The sequence below is a fragment of the Vanessa cardui genome, chromosome W, assembly GCF_905220365.1.
Source record: "Vanessa cardui chromosome W, ilVanCard2.1, whole genome shotgun sequence".
Taxonomy (NCBI): Eukaryota; Metazoa; Arthropoda; class Insecta; order Lepidoptera; family Nymphalidae; genus Vanessa; species Vanessa cardui.
In genome coordinates, this window is record NC_061153.1 from 13,745,353 (window position 1) to 13,763,093 (window position 17,741).

The window sequence follows — 17,741 nt, forward strand, 5'->3', positions numbered from 1 at the left end:
ATTCTCGTATTGTTTTTTGATAGGTATAGTTTAGGGTTGGCTGACACCGACTCCAAATATAGCAATAATTATAACTACATTATATAATCGTAAATCGACTTATAAGTAGTCTAATATTTTTTTCTCTAACATAAAAATTGCCGTTTAGTTGCTTCTATCTCATGTAGATATCTCACTCGCACAGCGTTCCGCTAGGGCTGTTTATTGTTATTATTGTTATCATTTTATTATTATTATTATTTTTCTTTTTTTTTAATTACTTTCGTTATATTATTGTAAGAATTTTTTTTTTGCTTGTTTTTAGTGTTTAGATTTGCTTTGTATTACTTTTATTACTATTTTTTTTTGTGTCACAGCTGTCAGCGCATACCTTCTGGAGACCGCTGAAAATCAGTTTAGAAGCATCATTGATGCTTCTTCTTTTACTGAGCGAATCTCCATTTGGTATTGTTGTACTGCAGCACAATTTTTTTTTCTTCCCTTTTTCTATTATAATATTATTATTATTTTTTTGTGTAATTTTAATTTATTGTGTTTTTTATACTGTTTTTATACGTGAATAAGATTGTTATTGTGTTGTAGTGCAACTTGACCAATAAATCTTTATTATCTTTATTATCTATTATCAAAAGGACTCCGAGCTCCTTAAGCTCGGAACACGCAGGACCTGCTACGCAGACTGAAGGGCTCTCAGAGTCGGACACTTCAGTTTGCAGCATGCAGACGGTGGAGTCACTGGATTCTACACACATGGACGAGACCAATGTACGGCGGAAGGGTGAGAAGCGGACCCACGCTGAGAATAGCTGCTCTGGCTCCGAAAGTGACGCGAGCGTGCAGCTGAGTGAAAACTCGGACTCAGCGAGGTGGCTTAAACCCGCAAACAAGAGAGGGCGAGGCCGGCCGCCCACTCACGGTAAATACGTGGGCTTGGGCAAGTCTCAAGCGGAACTCCGTGCGGCGAAAACGAAGGCCAGAGAGGACCGCTTCGAGACCGAAGACGTCCTGGCCGCTTACACTGAAGCGGCCAAACTGACTTTATAATAATAATAATAATAATAATAAAGATTTATTGGTCAAGTTGCACTACAACACAATAACAATCTTATTAACATATAAAAACAGTATAAAAAACACAATAAATTAAAATTACACAAAAAAAAAATTAATATTATAATAGAAAAAGGGAAGAAAAAAGAAATTGTGCTGCAGTACAACAATACCAAATGGAGATTCGCTCAGTAAAACAAGAAGCATCAATGATGCTTCTAAACTGATTTTCAGCGGTCTCCAGAAGGTATGCGCTGACAGCTGTGACACAAAAAAAAATAGTAATAAAAGTAATACAAAGCAAATCTAAACACTAAAAACAAGCAAAAAAAAAATTCTTACAATAATATAACGAAAGTAATTAAAAAAAAATAAAAATAAATAATAATAATAATAAAATGATAACAATAAACAGTCCTAGCGGAACGCTGTGCGAGTGAGATATCTACATGAGATAGGAGCAACTAAACGGCAATTTTAATGTAAGGGAAAAAAATTATATATAACAATAACAATGTAGACTTAATGTTCCATCTCACTCTCAGTCTGAGCGTCACCTCTAGCGCTGAGCTGTCGTGCGTACTGCTCGTCCGCACTAAATAATTATAATTATCGTTTATTATAGGCACAACTTGTAATTAAAAATAAAATTTTAACAAAAAGAAAAACCGACTTCAAACAAAACAGTATTTTAAAACAAATTAAAATGCACTAAAAAGTAATAAAAATAATTGCATATTTAACACATTTTTGAGAGTCCTCCTAGGTAAAATGAAATGAAAAATATTAGACTACTTATAAGTCGATTTACGATTATATAATGTAGTTATAATTATTGCTATATTTGGAGTCGGTGTCAGCCAACCCTAAACTATACCTATCAAAAAACAATACGAGAATACTTTAAGAAATGTTTTTTACAAATTACCTTTTATACGATATTATACTGGGTCAATCAAGAGGCTCGTATCGCTTCTTTCTTTTGATTGTTGAAGCGTGTGCCTGTGGCTGACACCGGCTCCAAATATAACAATAATTATTTTTTTATTTTAAGTGAAGCTGATGTAGACTAACATTATTTTCTTAATATAGATAGATTAAGCGTGCCGTTTATATGAATCAGAAACTACTTCAGGGACAATTTCAAAAGAAACTTTCGAATAAAGCAAAAATAGACTTTCGAAAATGCGGCTGTAATACGTCATGCGGCATAAACTACAAGGTACCACCCTCGAATGAGCTGTAATCGACCTCAGTAAAAAAACTTTGCAAAAGAGCTATTCGTATTCTATGTCGTACATCATATGACATCACATCATATACACAAAATTTGATTAAAGACAGAAAGAAATTCTGCCCCAAATCGCACCCTAACTGTAAGCCGTTTAGGAGTTATGTCAATACATAGTATAAAACAAAGTCGCTTTCTCTGTCCCTATATCTTTAAAACTACGCAACGGATTTTGATGCGATTTTTTTTAATAGATAGTGTAATTCAAGGGGAAGGTTTGTGTATATAATAAATGAACAATATAGTAAAGAAACACTGACAATTTTAGAAGTTTGCAATGTGATGTCGTAAATAAACAAATTCTTTAGTATATTTAGTATCAGTATTGCATCCGTGAGAAGTCGGGGCGGGTCGCTAGTTGATTATAATATTCGATTATGACAATTACATGAACATAACCACGTTCCGGAAGGTGATTCAAATATCCAAGTAACCCATAAATAAAAGACTCGACCGAGTATTGCTAACGTGCTCCTCAGAATTGTTCCATTCCCTCCCGTTCCCTTATTTTGTCATGGATCCTGTGCTCAGAACCTTACCAAACTTTCACCAATCAATTTCAAAACCACCTTTATAATAAAAAAAGAATCATCAAAATTGGTTAACATGATTTTGAGTTATTCACCTATTTGTCGCGCATATACATAATGCAAATTTAAGACTTATGTCGTTTTCATACGGATAACATCATCGGAAAAAAATAAAAACAAAATGGGACCCCACGGAAAGCACTACCTTTCAAACAAAAAAAAAATTATCAAAATCGGTCGACCCAGTAAAAAGTTATGAGGTAACAAACATAAAAAAAAATACAGACGAATTGATAACCTCCTCCTTTTTGAAGTCGGTTGATAAAATAGCAACAATGACAAGTAATAGGAAAAAAAAAAGAAAAACAGACATCGCAATGGTAAGTCAATATTTTTTGGATTACATATAATAAGATCATAACTTAGGCTTTTCAGTTGTATTATATTTCTCTGGTCCAAGTCCTTTACTTTTTATTTATTTATATTCTAGGCTCTCAAGTGTAAGTGATCAAAAACAATACTATACGGAGAATACTAATGTTAGACAGAAAGTTAACGCCAAGAAGATTTAAACCTGTGGAAGAATATTAAATATCCAATACAAAAAAAAAAAAAAAAAAAATTGGAGTCGGAGATTGTGTTTAAAACTACAATAACAACAACAACCGGTCACCGAGCGCTGGCATGACTCATTCCAAGTGCTATCGGGCCGCAAACAGACAGGTACCTACTCTTACTATTAATCGTATTCCTAAAGTAAACTAAACATACTTAGTGTATTATAATAATTACATTCTGTTAAAATTTATTTTCATAATTTATATCAATTTTTAAATACTGAATACCTACACACGAGTACATACTATAACATAACATATATACATATATATATATATATATATGTATATATGTTATGTTATAGTATATACTATATATATATGTATATATATATATATATACATACTCATAATAGAACAATTATTTAAAAAATAAATAAATAAAAAATAATAATAATAAATGAGTATCTAGTATCCTCATTCAGTTTTTTGTTTATCTAGCAAGTATTGTTTATATTTACTTTTAAATGTTGAAATTGTTTTCAGGTCCCGCAAAGGAGGTGGAAGATCATTCCAGCACTTGGTGGCGTTATACCTGAAGCTGCCTCGGAACGCTGCAGTTCTGTGCTGGGGCATTTTTAGCATAAAAATTGACGCTCGCGTGACATGTTCATTACTGTTCCTTTTTAACCATTGTAGTTTGTGGTATAGGTAAGGAGGAATCTGATATTTAATAACACCAAAAAGTAACGATGCAAAGTGTAGTTGTCTACGATAATTCATTTTTAAAATATTGGCACTATTTAGAAAAGGCGTAACATGAGTACGAGGTGGAATATTGAAACAGTACCGTGCGCATGCATTCTGCACTCGCTGTATTACCTTTTTAGTGCGTGCAAGTAAGCGGGGCCCTATAACTGCGTCAGCGTAGTTAAACTTAGACAAAATTAAGGCCTCGCATAGTTTGATACGGACATTCGTTGAAATTGAGTCTCTTATACGATAAAGGATCTTTAATCTATATAAACAAGTTTTAGATATATTATTTATATGATTTTCAAAGCGAAGTCTTTCGTCCATTAGTACACCTAGGTTACGTGCCTCGGTTACCCTTTCAATATGTTCACCTCTTATCTCTACTTTAGGGTTATAAATGTTAACTAATTGTATTTGACGATCTGTGCCAAAAATCATGTATTTTGTCTTGGCCGCATTTATAGTCAAAGTGTTTGACTCCGACCATTTGGAGATACGGTCTAAGTCCTGCCCAAGCTTGTGCAAAGCTAAACTTATCTCACTTGGTTTAAATGATATATACAATTGTATATCGTCCGCGTACATCTGAAATTTACAATTCTCTATTTTGTTTACTATGTCTGATATGTAGATTATAAAAAGAATAGGGCCCAAGATGGATCCCTGCGGTACGCCCCTGTTTACCTGGCTACAGACAGATTTATCAGCATTACCATCCTCACGTCCTATTTCTACATATTGAGTGCGATCGGACATATAACTTATGAACCACTCTACAGCTTCTGAGCTAAAACCATAGTATGCTAATTTTGAAAGTAATAGAGTGATGTTTATGGTATCAAAAGCTCGCGAGTAATCGAGAAGCACAAGGATAGTCGCCTCCCCCCTGTCCTGAGCAGATAGGATATCGTCCACTACATAAGCAAATGCGGTTGTAGTACTCCTTTTCTTTCTAAACCCAGATTGTTCTGAAGGCAAAATATTGTTCAGTTCGAGATAGTCCCTTAATTGATTGCAAACTACTTTCTCAAGAACTTTAGACAATCAGGGCAGGATGCTAATAGGGCGTAAATCCTTTAGTTCTGTAGGGTTACTGTTCTTTGGTATGGGCTTAATTATGGACTTATGCCATTGATTAGGATAAATACTAGTCGTTATTGATTTATTTATGATTTTTGTAATTAATTGAATTGAATAAGGAAGCGTAGGTAATAACATATCAAGTGAGATGCCATCAGATCCGATGGCGTTAGTATGCAATGACTTGATATGTCTGAATATGTCAGTCTCTGTAACAACATTTATATTAAATATTGAATGTCCAAATTTATGCGTTAGAAAGAAATCAATATCCGATTGGAGAACAAAGTTTTTGCCAGGAACCGTTAGAAAAAAGGTATTTATTTTATTAGGATCACGTAATTGTTCTGGTAGCTGCATGTCACATTTCCTATTGATATTTACATTATATTTTATATGCGTCCATAAGAGCCGAGAATTTTTGATATTTTTATTCACATACATATCAAAGTATGCCTTTTTTTCATTTTTTATTGCCTGATTCACTAAATTCTTTAATTGTTTATAGTAACTGAGATGAACATCGCTTTTATTTTTAGTTGAACGTGTGTGCGCACTGTCCCTAAGTTTCATCATAAACTTGATGGTAGCGGTGATCCACGGGTATTGCCGATTTTTGATGCTAATACATTTAAGAGGTGCTAAAGTATTATAAACACGAAGCACTATCTTGTTAAATTCCTCCACCATATCATTAACATTTTCAAGTTCAGCAATGCACTCCCAATTAATTAACGCTAGATTCCTATCCAACTCATTCCAGTCAATAGCTTTAATGTTTCTAATACAAATGCTTTTAGAGTGAAATACATCTTTGTCGATACTAAGCTCGCAAGAAATGAAAGAGTGGCTACTTAATGTACTAATATGATCAACCCATACCCGGCATATACTTGTATCTGAGCAAATTAAGTCAATTAGGGTCTCGCTATGGTTTGTAAAATGCGTCGGTTCAGTAACATGTTGAGTTAAGTTAAAAAAAGATAAAAAATCAGTGATCATATTGTAATTAACTTGATTATTGTTAAGAAAATTAATGTTAAAATCGCCCATTATTATTAGATGATCGCGCCATGTAAACGTACTCAGAGTCTCATACAGGGCATCGAAGAATGTATGCACACTTAACCATGGAGGTCTATAGGCTGTACCTATTACGATTTGCTTGCCTTTGATTTTAATTCCTATCCACATCTGCTCAACGGACGAGGGAGGATGAGTAAGAGTGCGTACGGTTAAACCCTGCCTTATATAAAATCCTACTCCGCCACCGCGCGCTCGTACCCCTGGTGGCCTTGGTATATGTCGAAGATTATAACCTGCAATGTTAGGCGCACGCCCGTCTTCGCCTGCTTTTAACCACGTCTCGTTAAGGCCTAATATGTCTACTTTGTGTCTTTCTACGGTAACAATGAGTTCCTCATGATTAGTCCCAAGAGACCCAGGACTTATAAAACCAACTTTTAAGTGTCGTGGATTAATCATTTAGAACCAAAATATATTATATATATATGTATATGTGTAATTACTTGATGGCAAATTGAATGCAATATGCAGGAACAAGTTTCAACATAAATTTTAAAGCAGACTATAACAACATTACTTTGAATTATTGCAGATAGATTAAATTGAATTGTTATTGATTTTATATTAGATGTTACGCGTTTTAAAAAGTTTTCGAATTTAATTCCAAGAAAAATATAATACAAGCTGTACCTAAACCAATGCACAGAAAAAGTGTCTATACTTAATATTGCTTTTAAGTAGTTAAAGTAACTAATTAAAAAAACAAAAAACAATATTTGTGAGTCCATAAACAAATAGTTAAATTTAAAACTCAAATAGACGTTTGACCAAAAACCGTCATTAAGTCATCCTCCGAGCGTATCCTGTGTGCTGCTGTTTCAATTATTGTTAGTTTTAATTATTGTTAGTTGCACTCATAATAAAAATTTTTGCCGGGGCTGCCGGCGTGACGCAGTAATGACCGGAATACCCTCCGGCCATGCATCCCATCGCGCTGCGTCGCCACTTAGGATTCGGGTAGTAAAATAAAATATACAAAATTTACACCTTAAAATTAAATACACTAAATATTATATGTATAACTTACGACTACTTAAATATATTAACAAAACATATGTACACTCCTTCATTGGCACCGGGCCGCGCTCACAGTCCGCTCTGAAAACAGTGAAGGACCAGGGCGACCCGTGGCGTGCCCTCCGGGTCAGTCTTAGCCGTTACCGACGACAAAAGATCGTCGACACCGTTGCCCAGGGTGCGCCACAAGGAGGCGACTGACATGCGCCCCAACCTAACATAACCTTTTTTTTTTTTAGTTTTACGAGGAGGAAAGGCATTTACGCCTCCCGCCCGGCGGGGGGACCGGGACGGGTATGTGGGACTCGACCGGGGCCATAAGGGCCCCGTGCCAGGGCAGAAGGCCCTGTCCTACCCACTAAAACCTCCTCGGGTTTCCACCGTACCGCGTGATGGAGGGGCTACGGGAACGCTAAAGCATACTTCCGCGGCCCCCCCGCGGCGACCGCCGCGAGGCGGTCAAATCGTTGAATGCGCGCCTAAGGGCGCGCCTTCCTCCGTTGCCTCCGTCCCGTAAACGTGACGGACTCCCCCGAGTCCGCCACTGGAGGCTGGGCGCCAACAATGCTGACGCCCTGGTGGCGGCGAATAAGATGACTGGCTCCGCCGCCGACCATCGGTGTAACTCCACACCACAAGGTGGACCACCACTCCTCCTTCAGTGCTCGTAATGAGCCCTCCGCTCTATATATACATATATACACAATAACAAATATTTACATAATTTACATAAATACATAGTATACATATGTACACTCCTCCGCTAATTGCCACCGAGGCCGCTCACATCCGCTGCGCTCGGAGAAGTACTAGGAGCGACCTCGCGGCCTTCCTCCGCGTCAGTCTTAGCCGCGGCCGGCGAGCGAGCTCAAGCCGGCCCCGTTGCCCAGGGTGCGCCACGAGGAGGCGACTGACATGCACCCCAACCTAACCTTTTTTTTTGTTTTACTAGGAGGAAATGCATTTTCGCATTCCGCCCGGTCGAAAGGGGGGACCGGGACGGATATGTGGGACTCCCGGGGCAGAAGGCCCCGTCCTACCCACTAAAACCTCCTAGGATTTACGCCTTCGCCGCAAGACGGCAGGACTACGGGAACGCACGTGGCTCACCACCGCGGCCCTGCCAACGGCCGTCGCTGTAGAAGGGCGACTCGTCTCTAGAGCGTGCCAGGGTGTTGCGGCACGCTTCCGTCTCCGCCTCCGTCAGAACCGTGACGGACTCCCCCGAGTCCGCCACTGGAGGCTAGGCGGCGGCAGCGGGTGTAAAGGTCCGCTGCCGACTTCGCTATGTCACGTCCGGAATATGCGGCAGCGGATGTAAAGGTCCGCCGCCGCTGTGTCAAGTCGGGTCAAGGCAACCGGCCTAGATGGTCGCGGCGTCGTCGACCAGATCTCCGTCGACGCAACGGCCCTCCCGTTGGTGTCGTCCTCCCGCTGTCGTTCCGCCTTCTGATTGGCGGACATTACGACCTCGCTGAAGGTTCGTAATGCCGCCCACGCCTCTTCACTCGCGACCATCTTGCGCACTAAGGCCGGAAGCGAGATGTCTGATCCAATGGCCGTGAACAGGGCTGCGCGAGGCTCCGCCCAGGCTGGGCACTCTGCGCGCGTGTGCTCGGCCGTATCCACGGCTCCGTCGTCGCAATGGAGGCATACCACTAACGGCTCTCTCCCGACCACCTCGCACAAGTACTTGGCGAAGCAGCCGTGACCGGACATGAGCTGCGTCAGGTGGTAAGTCAGTGGGCCGTGCTTGCGTTAGTCAAAGTCAAAGTCAAAAACCTTTATTCAAAATATAAGTGTTTACACTTTCTTATTGATTGTCGATAATCTACCACCGGTTCGGAATTTAATACCTCAGACCTGAGAAGAACCGGCGAAAGAAACTCAGCGGGATATTTTTTTTTTTTTATAATGTCAATTTATAATTTACAATAATAAACATATTCCTGTTATTTGAAACAGCCTGGAGGCGATCATCTCATTCCCAAGGTGTGCAGTCAACTAGAAAGTCATTAGTGCTGTAATATCCTTTAGCACACAAAAGCTCTTTAACGATTCTTTTGAATTTTATAATTGAATATTGTTGAACGTTTTCTGGGATCCTGTTGTAAAAACGTATACATTGCCCCAAAAAAGAGTTACTAACCCTGTGTAGTCGGGTGCAAGGCGTAACAAGTTTATTCTTGTTCCTAGTATTAATGGAATGTACGTCACAATTTTTGGGAAAATCATATTTTTGCGTACATACATAACATTATCAAAAACAAATTGAGAAGCGACAGTCATTATTTGAATTTCTTTAAATTTACATCTTAACGAATCTTTTGGGCCCAGGTTACCATTGCATTACCCCAGAGTAGAATGCCATACGACATAATACTGCGGAAATAGCTAAAATACACAAGGCGAGCTGTATCCACATCTGTCAAAAATCTAATCTTTTTTACCGCATAGGCTGCAGAGCTGAGTCTATTTGCCAATTTACTTATATGGGGGCCCCATTGGAGCTTAGAGTCAATAGTCATACCAAGGAACTCTGTTGACTCTAATACATCTAATGCTTCCCCTAATAATAAATAATAAAAGTACATTCGCTTTGACACATCTTACATTGGGAGTAGTGAATTTAATACATTTTGTCTTTTTACTATTTAACATTAAATTATTGACACTAAACCAATGTACTATTTCCGAGAGAGCATTGTTCACATCGTCATACATTAAAAGACGTCTTTTTATTTTAAAAATTAATGAAGTATCGTCAGCAAACAATACTATCTCGAGTTTATCACCTAAGAGATGTGGTAGGTCATTTAGATAAACCAGGAAGAGAAATGGACCAAGAATTGATCCTTGAGGGACCCCCACAGTAACCTGAGCCCCGGGAGATCTCTTTCCATTTATATCAACCCTCTGAATCCGATTGCTCAGATACGAAATCAGAAGATTGAGTGCAGTGTCCCTGACTCCATAATGTCGTAGCTTCCTGACCAAAGTTTCGTGTTGCACACAGTCAAAGGCCTTAGATAAATCACAAAAAATCCCCAAGGCATCCTGTGACTCCTCCCAGGCCCTGTAGATATTATTTATGAGCTCAACACCAGCGTCAGTTGTCGAGCGACCCCTTGTAAATCCAAATTGTTTCTTGTGTAGCAACTTGTTCTTGTTAAAATGTAATAATTTTTTAAAGATCTTGCTAAGAGTTGGTAGTACAGAGATGGGTCTATAATTATTGGGGTCTGATGTACTACCTGACTTAAATATTGGTATTACTTTACTATGTTTCATGAGGTCAGGAAACACGCCACTAAGAACACAATTATTGAATATATTGACAAGGTAGGGTGCGATTACATCAATTATTGAATTGACTACTTTAACAGAGAACCCCCATAGATCGGCAGTTTTTTTAACATCTAGCGATCTGAAAGAACTTATGATGTCATTTACACCTACTGTATTAAATTTATAACTTATATTACATTCTTTTACATTGTTTTTTAATAATGATTCAGCAACGGTGGGAGAGGGATTTAATGAGCTAGTAGTCGAAAAAGGAATGTCAGCAAAAAAATTTTCAAAAATAATTGCAACATCCCGATCTGAGGAAAATAAATTATTATCAATAGATAAACTAATGTCGGAGATGTTATTTTTGACTCTTCCAGTTTCGCAATTAATCATTTTCCATGTCATTTTAATTTTATCAGGAGCGTCAATAATTTTTTTTTTATATGTAATGATTTGGCTGTATGACATACACGTTTGAATAGTTTAGAGTAGGCACTAACATAACTAATAAATGAAAATGACCGATTGTATGATCTTTCACTATAAAGCTCATACAACCTTTGCCTACTCTTGTGAATTCCGACAGTCGCCCAATCATTAAACTTAAGAAAATTCCTAGAACTGACTGTCTTAGGAGTAAATATGGCATTAAATTCTGTTTTTATTAAATTAAAAAAATTGTTATAAAGCTGATTAGAATTATTATTTAATTGTAAATATGAGAGCTTTGCCATGATATTACTTCTGAACTTCTCAAATCGGTACAAATTGATAGGAACAAATGTCTGTTTTAAACCCTTAGTATTATTTTTTATTTGCAAATTGAATGAAGCCAACTGTCCACAATGATCTGAATTTAACATATTTATAATACATTTATGTTTTGGAACACAATTGGTAAATATGTTGTCAATACATGTTGCAGTGGATTCAGTGATTCTAGTTGTTTCTAGGAACAAGTTAGATAGATAGATAGATACTTTATTGCACACAAAAAGCAAAAGATACAGTGTACATAACATTACAAGAACATAAAAAAAAGAGAAGCGTGCAAAGGCGAAATGCACTTTCTAATATTATCTCAAATGCTTCATATAACCCACTAGGAGGTCTGTATACGCATACAACAATGACATGCTCAAGCTCTGCACAGGCTATTTCAATAGTCTGCTCAATAGAAAGGCTCACAACATCCTTACGTTCAAAATAAATTAAATTTTAAATTTTTATTAATAAGTATTAATGAGCCACCGCGTATAGCTTTTTTTCTACTGAACAGACTAGCCATCTGGTGACCACTGAAGTTAAACATAAACTGATAATTTACAAGCCAGTGTTCTGTAAAACATAAAATATCAATGGCATTGCTGTTTATGAATAACTCAATCTCTAAATCTTTTCCTAGCATTCCTTGAATGTTTTGGTGCACCAGGTTTACAAGTTTACTATTATTATTATTTTGTTTATTTCTAAAATTAAAATTTAGGCATTTATCTAATGATGAATTTCTTTTAGGTAAATTAATACTACTTGAGCCAGAGACTACCTCTATTGTCTTAAGATTCAATTTAAATTATTTGGAGCACATTCCAAACTATTAATTTTTAATGTTTTATTGCACTGGTCGCAGAAGCAGTGGTCTGGTCAACCAAGAAATTGGTTGGTTTTGTAAAAATATAATAATACAGCAGATTTGCTATTTGTCTCTTATAGAAATTTGATAGGTTATACCTATCATTAGTCAAAATACATGATTTAAATTTCAATATATTATTTATGTCAATTAAATTCATTTTAGAATTATTGTTTTAAATATTTACATAATTATTATGACACATTGTATACAATGAAAAACAAAACGTTCAACCCACTTTCTCAGAACCGGGCGGATGGCCGCCACGAGCTCCCCGCCGGCATCCGGAACTCGTAGTCGTACTTCCCACCTAGACGTAGTCGTACTTTCCACCAAGACGCCGCCTGATGGAGCATCAGGCGGCGTCTTGCCTCCTCCCTCCACTGTTGGATTAGGGGTGGGTTGCCATCTGCTCTTGCCGCCTTGACCCGCCAGTAGACGCTCGAGTTGATCTCGGCCTCGAGGTCCCATGGCGGGCTTGCGGACAGCAGACAGGCTGCGGTGTAGGACACCGTACGATACGCCCGAGCCTTTCTGAGCGCCATCACCCGCTGCGGATGTCGCAGCGAAGCGACGTTGCGGGCGCTCAGCGCGTCCGCCCATATCGGCGCACCGTACAGCGCCATCGAGCGCACCACTCCGATGTAAAGGCGTCTCGCTGGATTACCTGGCCCTCCAATGTTGGGCAAAATGCGCCCGAGCGCTCCGGCTGCAGCCACCAGTCTCGGGGCCAAGCGCCGGAAGTGCTCCTCGAACTTCCACCTGCCATCGAGGACGAGTCCCAGGTACTTCATCGTCGACCCGATGGTGATGGAAGTTCCGCCGATGGTTATCACCGCTCCCTGAGGTGGCGCGGTCCGAGGTCCATGAAAAACAAGAACCTCGGATTTGTGCAAGGCCACCTCGAGGCCCAGAGCGCGGATGCGGTGGACTGCACGCGCCACTCCGGCCGTGGCGAGATAGGTCGCCTCGTGATGGGTTTTACCGCGGGCCGACACGAGGGTGTCGTCGGCGTAACACGTCACGCTGACCCCCTGCAGAGTGGCCCCGCGTAGCACCGAGTCGTACCCGATGTTCCACAGCAGCGGACCCAAAACAGAGCCCTGTGGAACACCGCACGTCATCCTCCTCCTTCCCCATCCCTCCTTTGTCGGGTAAGCGACTGCTCTGCCCGCGAAATAGTCGGCGATGATCTGCCGATGGTATGGGGGCACTCTATGGTACCGCAAGGCCTCCATTACCGTCTCCCAGGGCAAGGTGTTGAAAGCGTTGGAAATATCCAAAGACACGGCTATCAGTACCCACCCCGAGAGACTTCCTGCTCTGCGAGATCCCTCAAGCTCGCGATAGCGTCGAGGGTCGAGCGACCTGGGCGGAAGCCGAACTGGCGATCGCTCAGTCCCGGCTCCATGCTTGCGACAAGGCGGGCTGCAATAATGCGCTCAAAAAGTTTGCTCGCCTCGTCCAGCACCACTATAGGGCGGTAGGCCGACGGCTGATCGGGCGGTCGTCCGTCCTTGCGGATGAGGACGAGCCTACCCGTTTTCCACTTGTCGGGGAACCTACCCTGCGCCAGACACTCGGAGAAGAGGTGCCTGACGCTCTCGCCCATCTCGCCAAGAGCTATGGCTAGAGCACGCCCTGGAATGCCGTCGGGCCCTGGGGCTGTCCTTTTAGACCCGAGCTTGACGACAGCAGCGCATAATTCCGCCTTGGCAACGGGGGACGCCTGATCGAGTTGGTCATGATCGTTGAGAGGCGCCATCGAAGGTGGTATAAATTCTCCCCGCTCCGGAAAGAGAGCACCGACGACACTCTCCATGATGTCTGACTGAAGGGTGCTGGTGAGTGGAGGAGCCCAGGGTCGGAGTTTCTGCCTCACCATCCGGTACGGTCTGCCCCACGGATCGGCGTCGAAGGTCGCCAGCCATTCGAGTCATGCCTCCTCCTTAGCACGGGATATGGCTTTCTGCAGGGTGACGCAGGCTTCTCTGTAGGCGGTGTAAAGGGCCGCCTCCAGATTGTGGTCACGGACTCTTCTTCTGCTGCACCGTGCGTACTCCGGCCGCCACCAGTATACTCTATACAGGAGCGGTTTGGCCCGCGGCATCGCAGCGTCGCAGACGCGGGACAGGGCACAGCCGAGTCGATCAGCCTCTCAGTCGACTTGCACCACAGAGTCAGGAGCGGTCACCTAGCTTTCGACGATCGCCGCCTCTTTTACCAACTGGCTATCGAGACGACTTAGCTTCCAGCGAGGGCCACTCGACTGACCGACAGTAGCATGGGCGGAAACGGGAACCGCGGAGACATCAAACCGGATGTATCGGTGGTCCGATAGTGTCTCCACCTCCGTCTCCACCCTCCAGCCTCGAACACGGCGGGCTAGGGCGTTGGACGCAAACGTGATGTCGACGATCGACTCGCCCTGTTGCCGCACGCACGTGCTCGCCGATCCGCTGTTCATGGGGGTGAGTCCCAGCGACACAACCCACTCCTCCAACGCCTCGCCCCTGAAATCCGTCACAGGGGAACCCCAAGCCGTTGATGGTATTGAAGTCCCCCGCGACTAACACAGAGGTTGGCGAAGCCTGTCCCACCAGAGCGCCGACCTCCACCAGAAGTCGCTCGAACTCGGCGAGGGTTCAGTTAGGCGAGGCGTAAACGCCGATGATCGCCACACCACCGACGACGGCGAGAACCTAACCTTTTTTTTTTTTTTTCGGTTGGAAAATCCTCATGGACATCCTCCGCCCTCGGGGAAGAGCGAAGGGGACTGTCAGACTCCTACTGACTAAAAACCAACCCGTGTCCCGGGAGGCGGCTTCATCCTCGGCCCGTGAAAACACAGGGCGTCCGACTTGTGCAATGCCACCTCCAAGCCCAGCCGGCAAATCCTTCCCACGGCATGCGCGACACCAGCAGTCGCGCGTATGGCCGCCTGCCGGTACGTCTTTCCACGTGCTGTAACCAGCGTGTCGTCGGCGTAACAAGTGACGCCGACGCCATGGATGAACGCACCGCGCAGGGCCCAGTCGTACCCCACGTTCCACAGGAGTGGACCCAAAACGGAACCCTGTGGAACGCCGCACGACGTCTCTCGACGACCCCAGCTCTCTCGACCCGGGTACACGACAAGTAGGCCGCGACCACGCGTTGGAGGTAGCGCGGCATTCCGTGGTACCGGAGTGCTTCACGGATGGTACTCCAGGGCAAGGTGTTGAAAGCGTTGGCGATGTCGAGCGACACCGCCAAGACCACCTCACCCCGGGCGACTGCCTCCTCCGCGAGGGCCTTCACGCGCATGATCGCGTCCACCGTCAAACGCCCCTGGCGGAAGGCGAATTGGTTCTCCGCCAAATCCGGCCCCACCCTAGTCATGTGCTGAACGAGGCGACTGGCGATGACACGCTCGAAGATCTTACACTTACATCTTACAGGTGCCAGCCTTGTGGCCGGGCTGACCGCAGCGGTAACATAATTGGCTGCGGTCAACCTCAGCGATGCACCGTGCCCCCGCGTGTCCACCCTCCAGACACCGGTAGCACCGGAAAGGCCTCGGCGGTAGGAGCGTGACCTGTGCCGAGACCCACCCCACTAGGAGTCTGCTGTCCCTTAGTTTCCTGGCCGCCGCTAAGGGACAGCTCACGTGGGTAGTCAAGAGTCCGGAGACCCCCCGATGTATCGCGCCCGCCTTGACCTAATCAGGCGGGCATCCTCCGGTCTTGGAGATGGCGGCGACGACCTCCTCTGTCGTCGCAGAGTCATCCAGGCCTGAAATGCGCAAAACCGCGCATTTAGTAGGCCTGGACACTCGGACGTCGTCCGACCCTAGTGACGCCCTGAGTTTTTCCGCTAGGGCGTCAGCTTTGGGACCACTCGTGGCCCCCGAGACCTCCAGCAATCGGCCTCCGGTGGCAATCGTTTTGCACCGGAGGCCCGTTATGCCGAGATCAGTCAGTGAGATCAGGTCAGCGCTTGGCCGCCGCGACTCCCTCCTCCTTTTTCTGGGCCTCTTTTTTGGCCCGCTGGCGCGCCTTCTTCTTTTTCTTGGCGTCGCCCGCAACCTTCCACTCCGCCTCGGGTGTTGAAGGGGGGTTGCGCGACGCGGGTCTGTCTCCTTGTTTCGGTTTCGGTTGGGTGGCTTGGGGTGCCACGGGTTGAGCCGCACTCGCCTTTTTGGCCACCTTCCCTTTCCCTTTCTTAGCAGCAGCCGTTTGTGCCGGTTGGGTGGCACGGGGCGCTGCGGCTTTAGCCGCATATGTCGGCGCCGGTGCGCTGCGCTGGTCTGCAGCTACGGGGGGACGTAAAATCCTCCCCTCGAGCACCGTGAAGCGGGCGTTGAAACTCGCCATCTCCTTACGGATCAGGCGAGCCAACTCCGTCTCCTGCGACGACTGCTGCTGTTGTGTCTGCGGTTGTGGCGTGGCGTCAGGCGTGGCGCTCAGAAGGCCCACCTCCCGCCTGAGGTGTTCCCGGCGGAAGTTGGCCATCTCGGCTTTGAGCTCGAGGTGCTCTTTTCTGAGCGCCTCCACCTGTGCTGCGAGCCTGGTGTTCTGGGCTCGCAGCAGCGCCGTCTCCTCCGTGTCAGTGCGGATAAGCAGCACCTGGGCGCACTCCAGAATCGAGGCCGTAGCCTCTTTTAGCGCCTTCTGGCTGCAGCCGCTAAGGCCCTTGGAGACCTTGCACACCCTTTTTATTGCCGCAACCGCGTCCGTCATCCTCCGGTTGAGGTCGGAGGCAGGTAGCTCGTCTGCCTCGACCCCTAAGGCAGCAGAGTCTGACGACTCCGACCGAGGAGTGGCTCTCCCTTCCACCACCCTTTTGGTCAGAGCCGCGATCTGCCGCTCGTCTTCGACTAGTTTTTGCAGCCTTCGTCGCAGCCGCGGCCTCACGTCTTGATAGACCGATACCGGCATATTTGCCGGTAGTAGTCGGTCTACCTTTTCTGGTTGCTGTTTCGCTGCGAGCAGAGTCCGGCCCAGAATCCGGGACATCTCTCGCGCGTTTCCGTGAGCGCTTCGAGTTGGCACTCACCGCGCTCGCCATACTCATCCGACTGGATGCGCTGTCGGCGTCCGACAGCTCACCCAGTCGCTCCAATCTAACCACAGGTACCCTCGTCGTTGGCAAATCATAATCAGTTGTGGTCGCGGTAAAGTCGTTTGAAAGAATCCATCTGGCATCTTTGTCCCCTCCAGATTCGATGGGACGGTCCGATCAAAATCAAAATCAAAATCAAAATAAACTTTATTCAAGTAGGCTTTTATAAGCACTTTTGAATCGTCATTTTACAATTAAGTGAAGCTACCACCGGTTCGGAAAGTAGATTCTACCGAGAAGAACCGGCAAGAAACTCAGTAGTTACTCTTTTTTAACATTTAAAAAATACAACGTCATGTTAATTAAATACAATTATTTCAATTAATGTATCCTGCTTGGAAGTC

General features: G+C 44.0%; 1 protein-coding gene and 1 long non-coding RNA gene across 2 annotated transcripts; one reads left to right on the forward strand and one right to left on the reverse strand.

Annotated features, from left to right (window-relative positions):
- Positions 1–3,201: 3,201 nt before the first annotated feature.
- LOC124542704 lies at positions 3,202–6,236 on the forward strand. The gene is made up of 3 exons (XR_006967354.1): positions 3,202–3,251; positions 3,362–3,594; positions 3,975–6,236. It is a non-coding gene; the product is annotated as an uncharacterized LOC124542704 (long non-coding RNA).
- A 10,029-nt stretch (positions 6,237–16,265) lies between these two features.
- LOC124542653 (transcriptional regulatory protein AlgP-like) lies at positions 16,266–17,291 on the reverse strand. The gene has a single exon (XM_047120583.1). The coding sequence runs from the start codon at positions 17,289–17,291 to the stop codon at positions 16,266–16,268; it is 1,026 nt and encodes a 341-aa protein (XP_046976539.1).
- Positions 17,292–17,741: the final 450 nt, after the last annotated feature.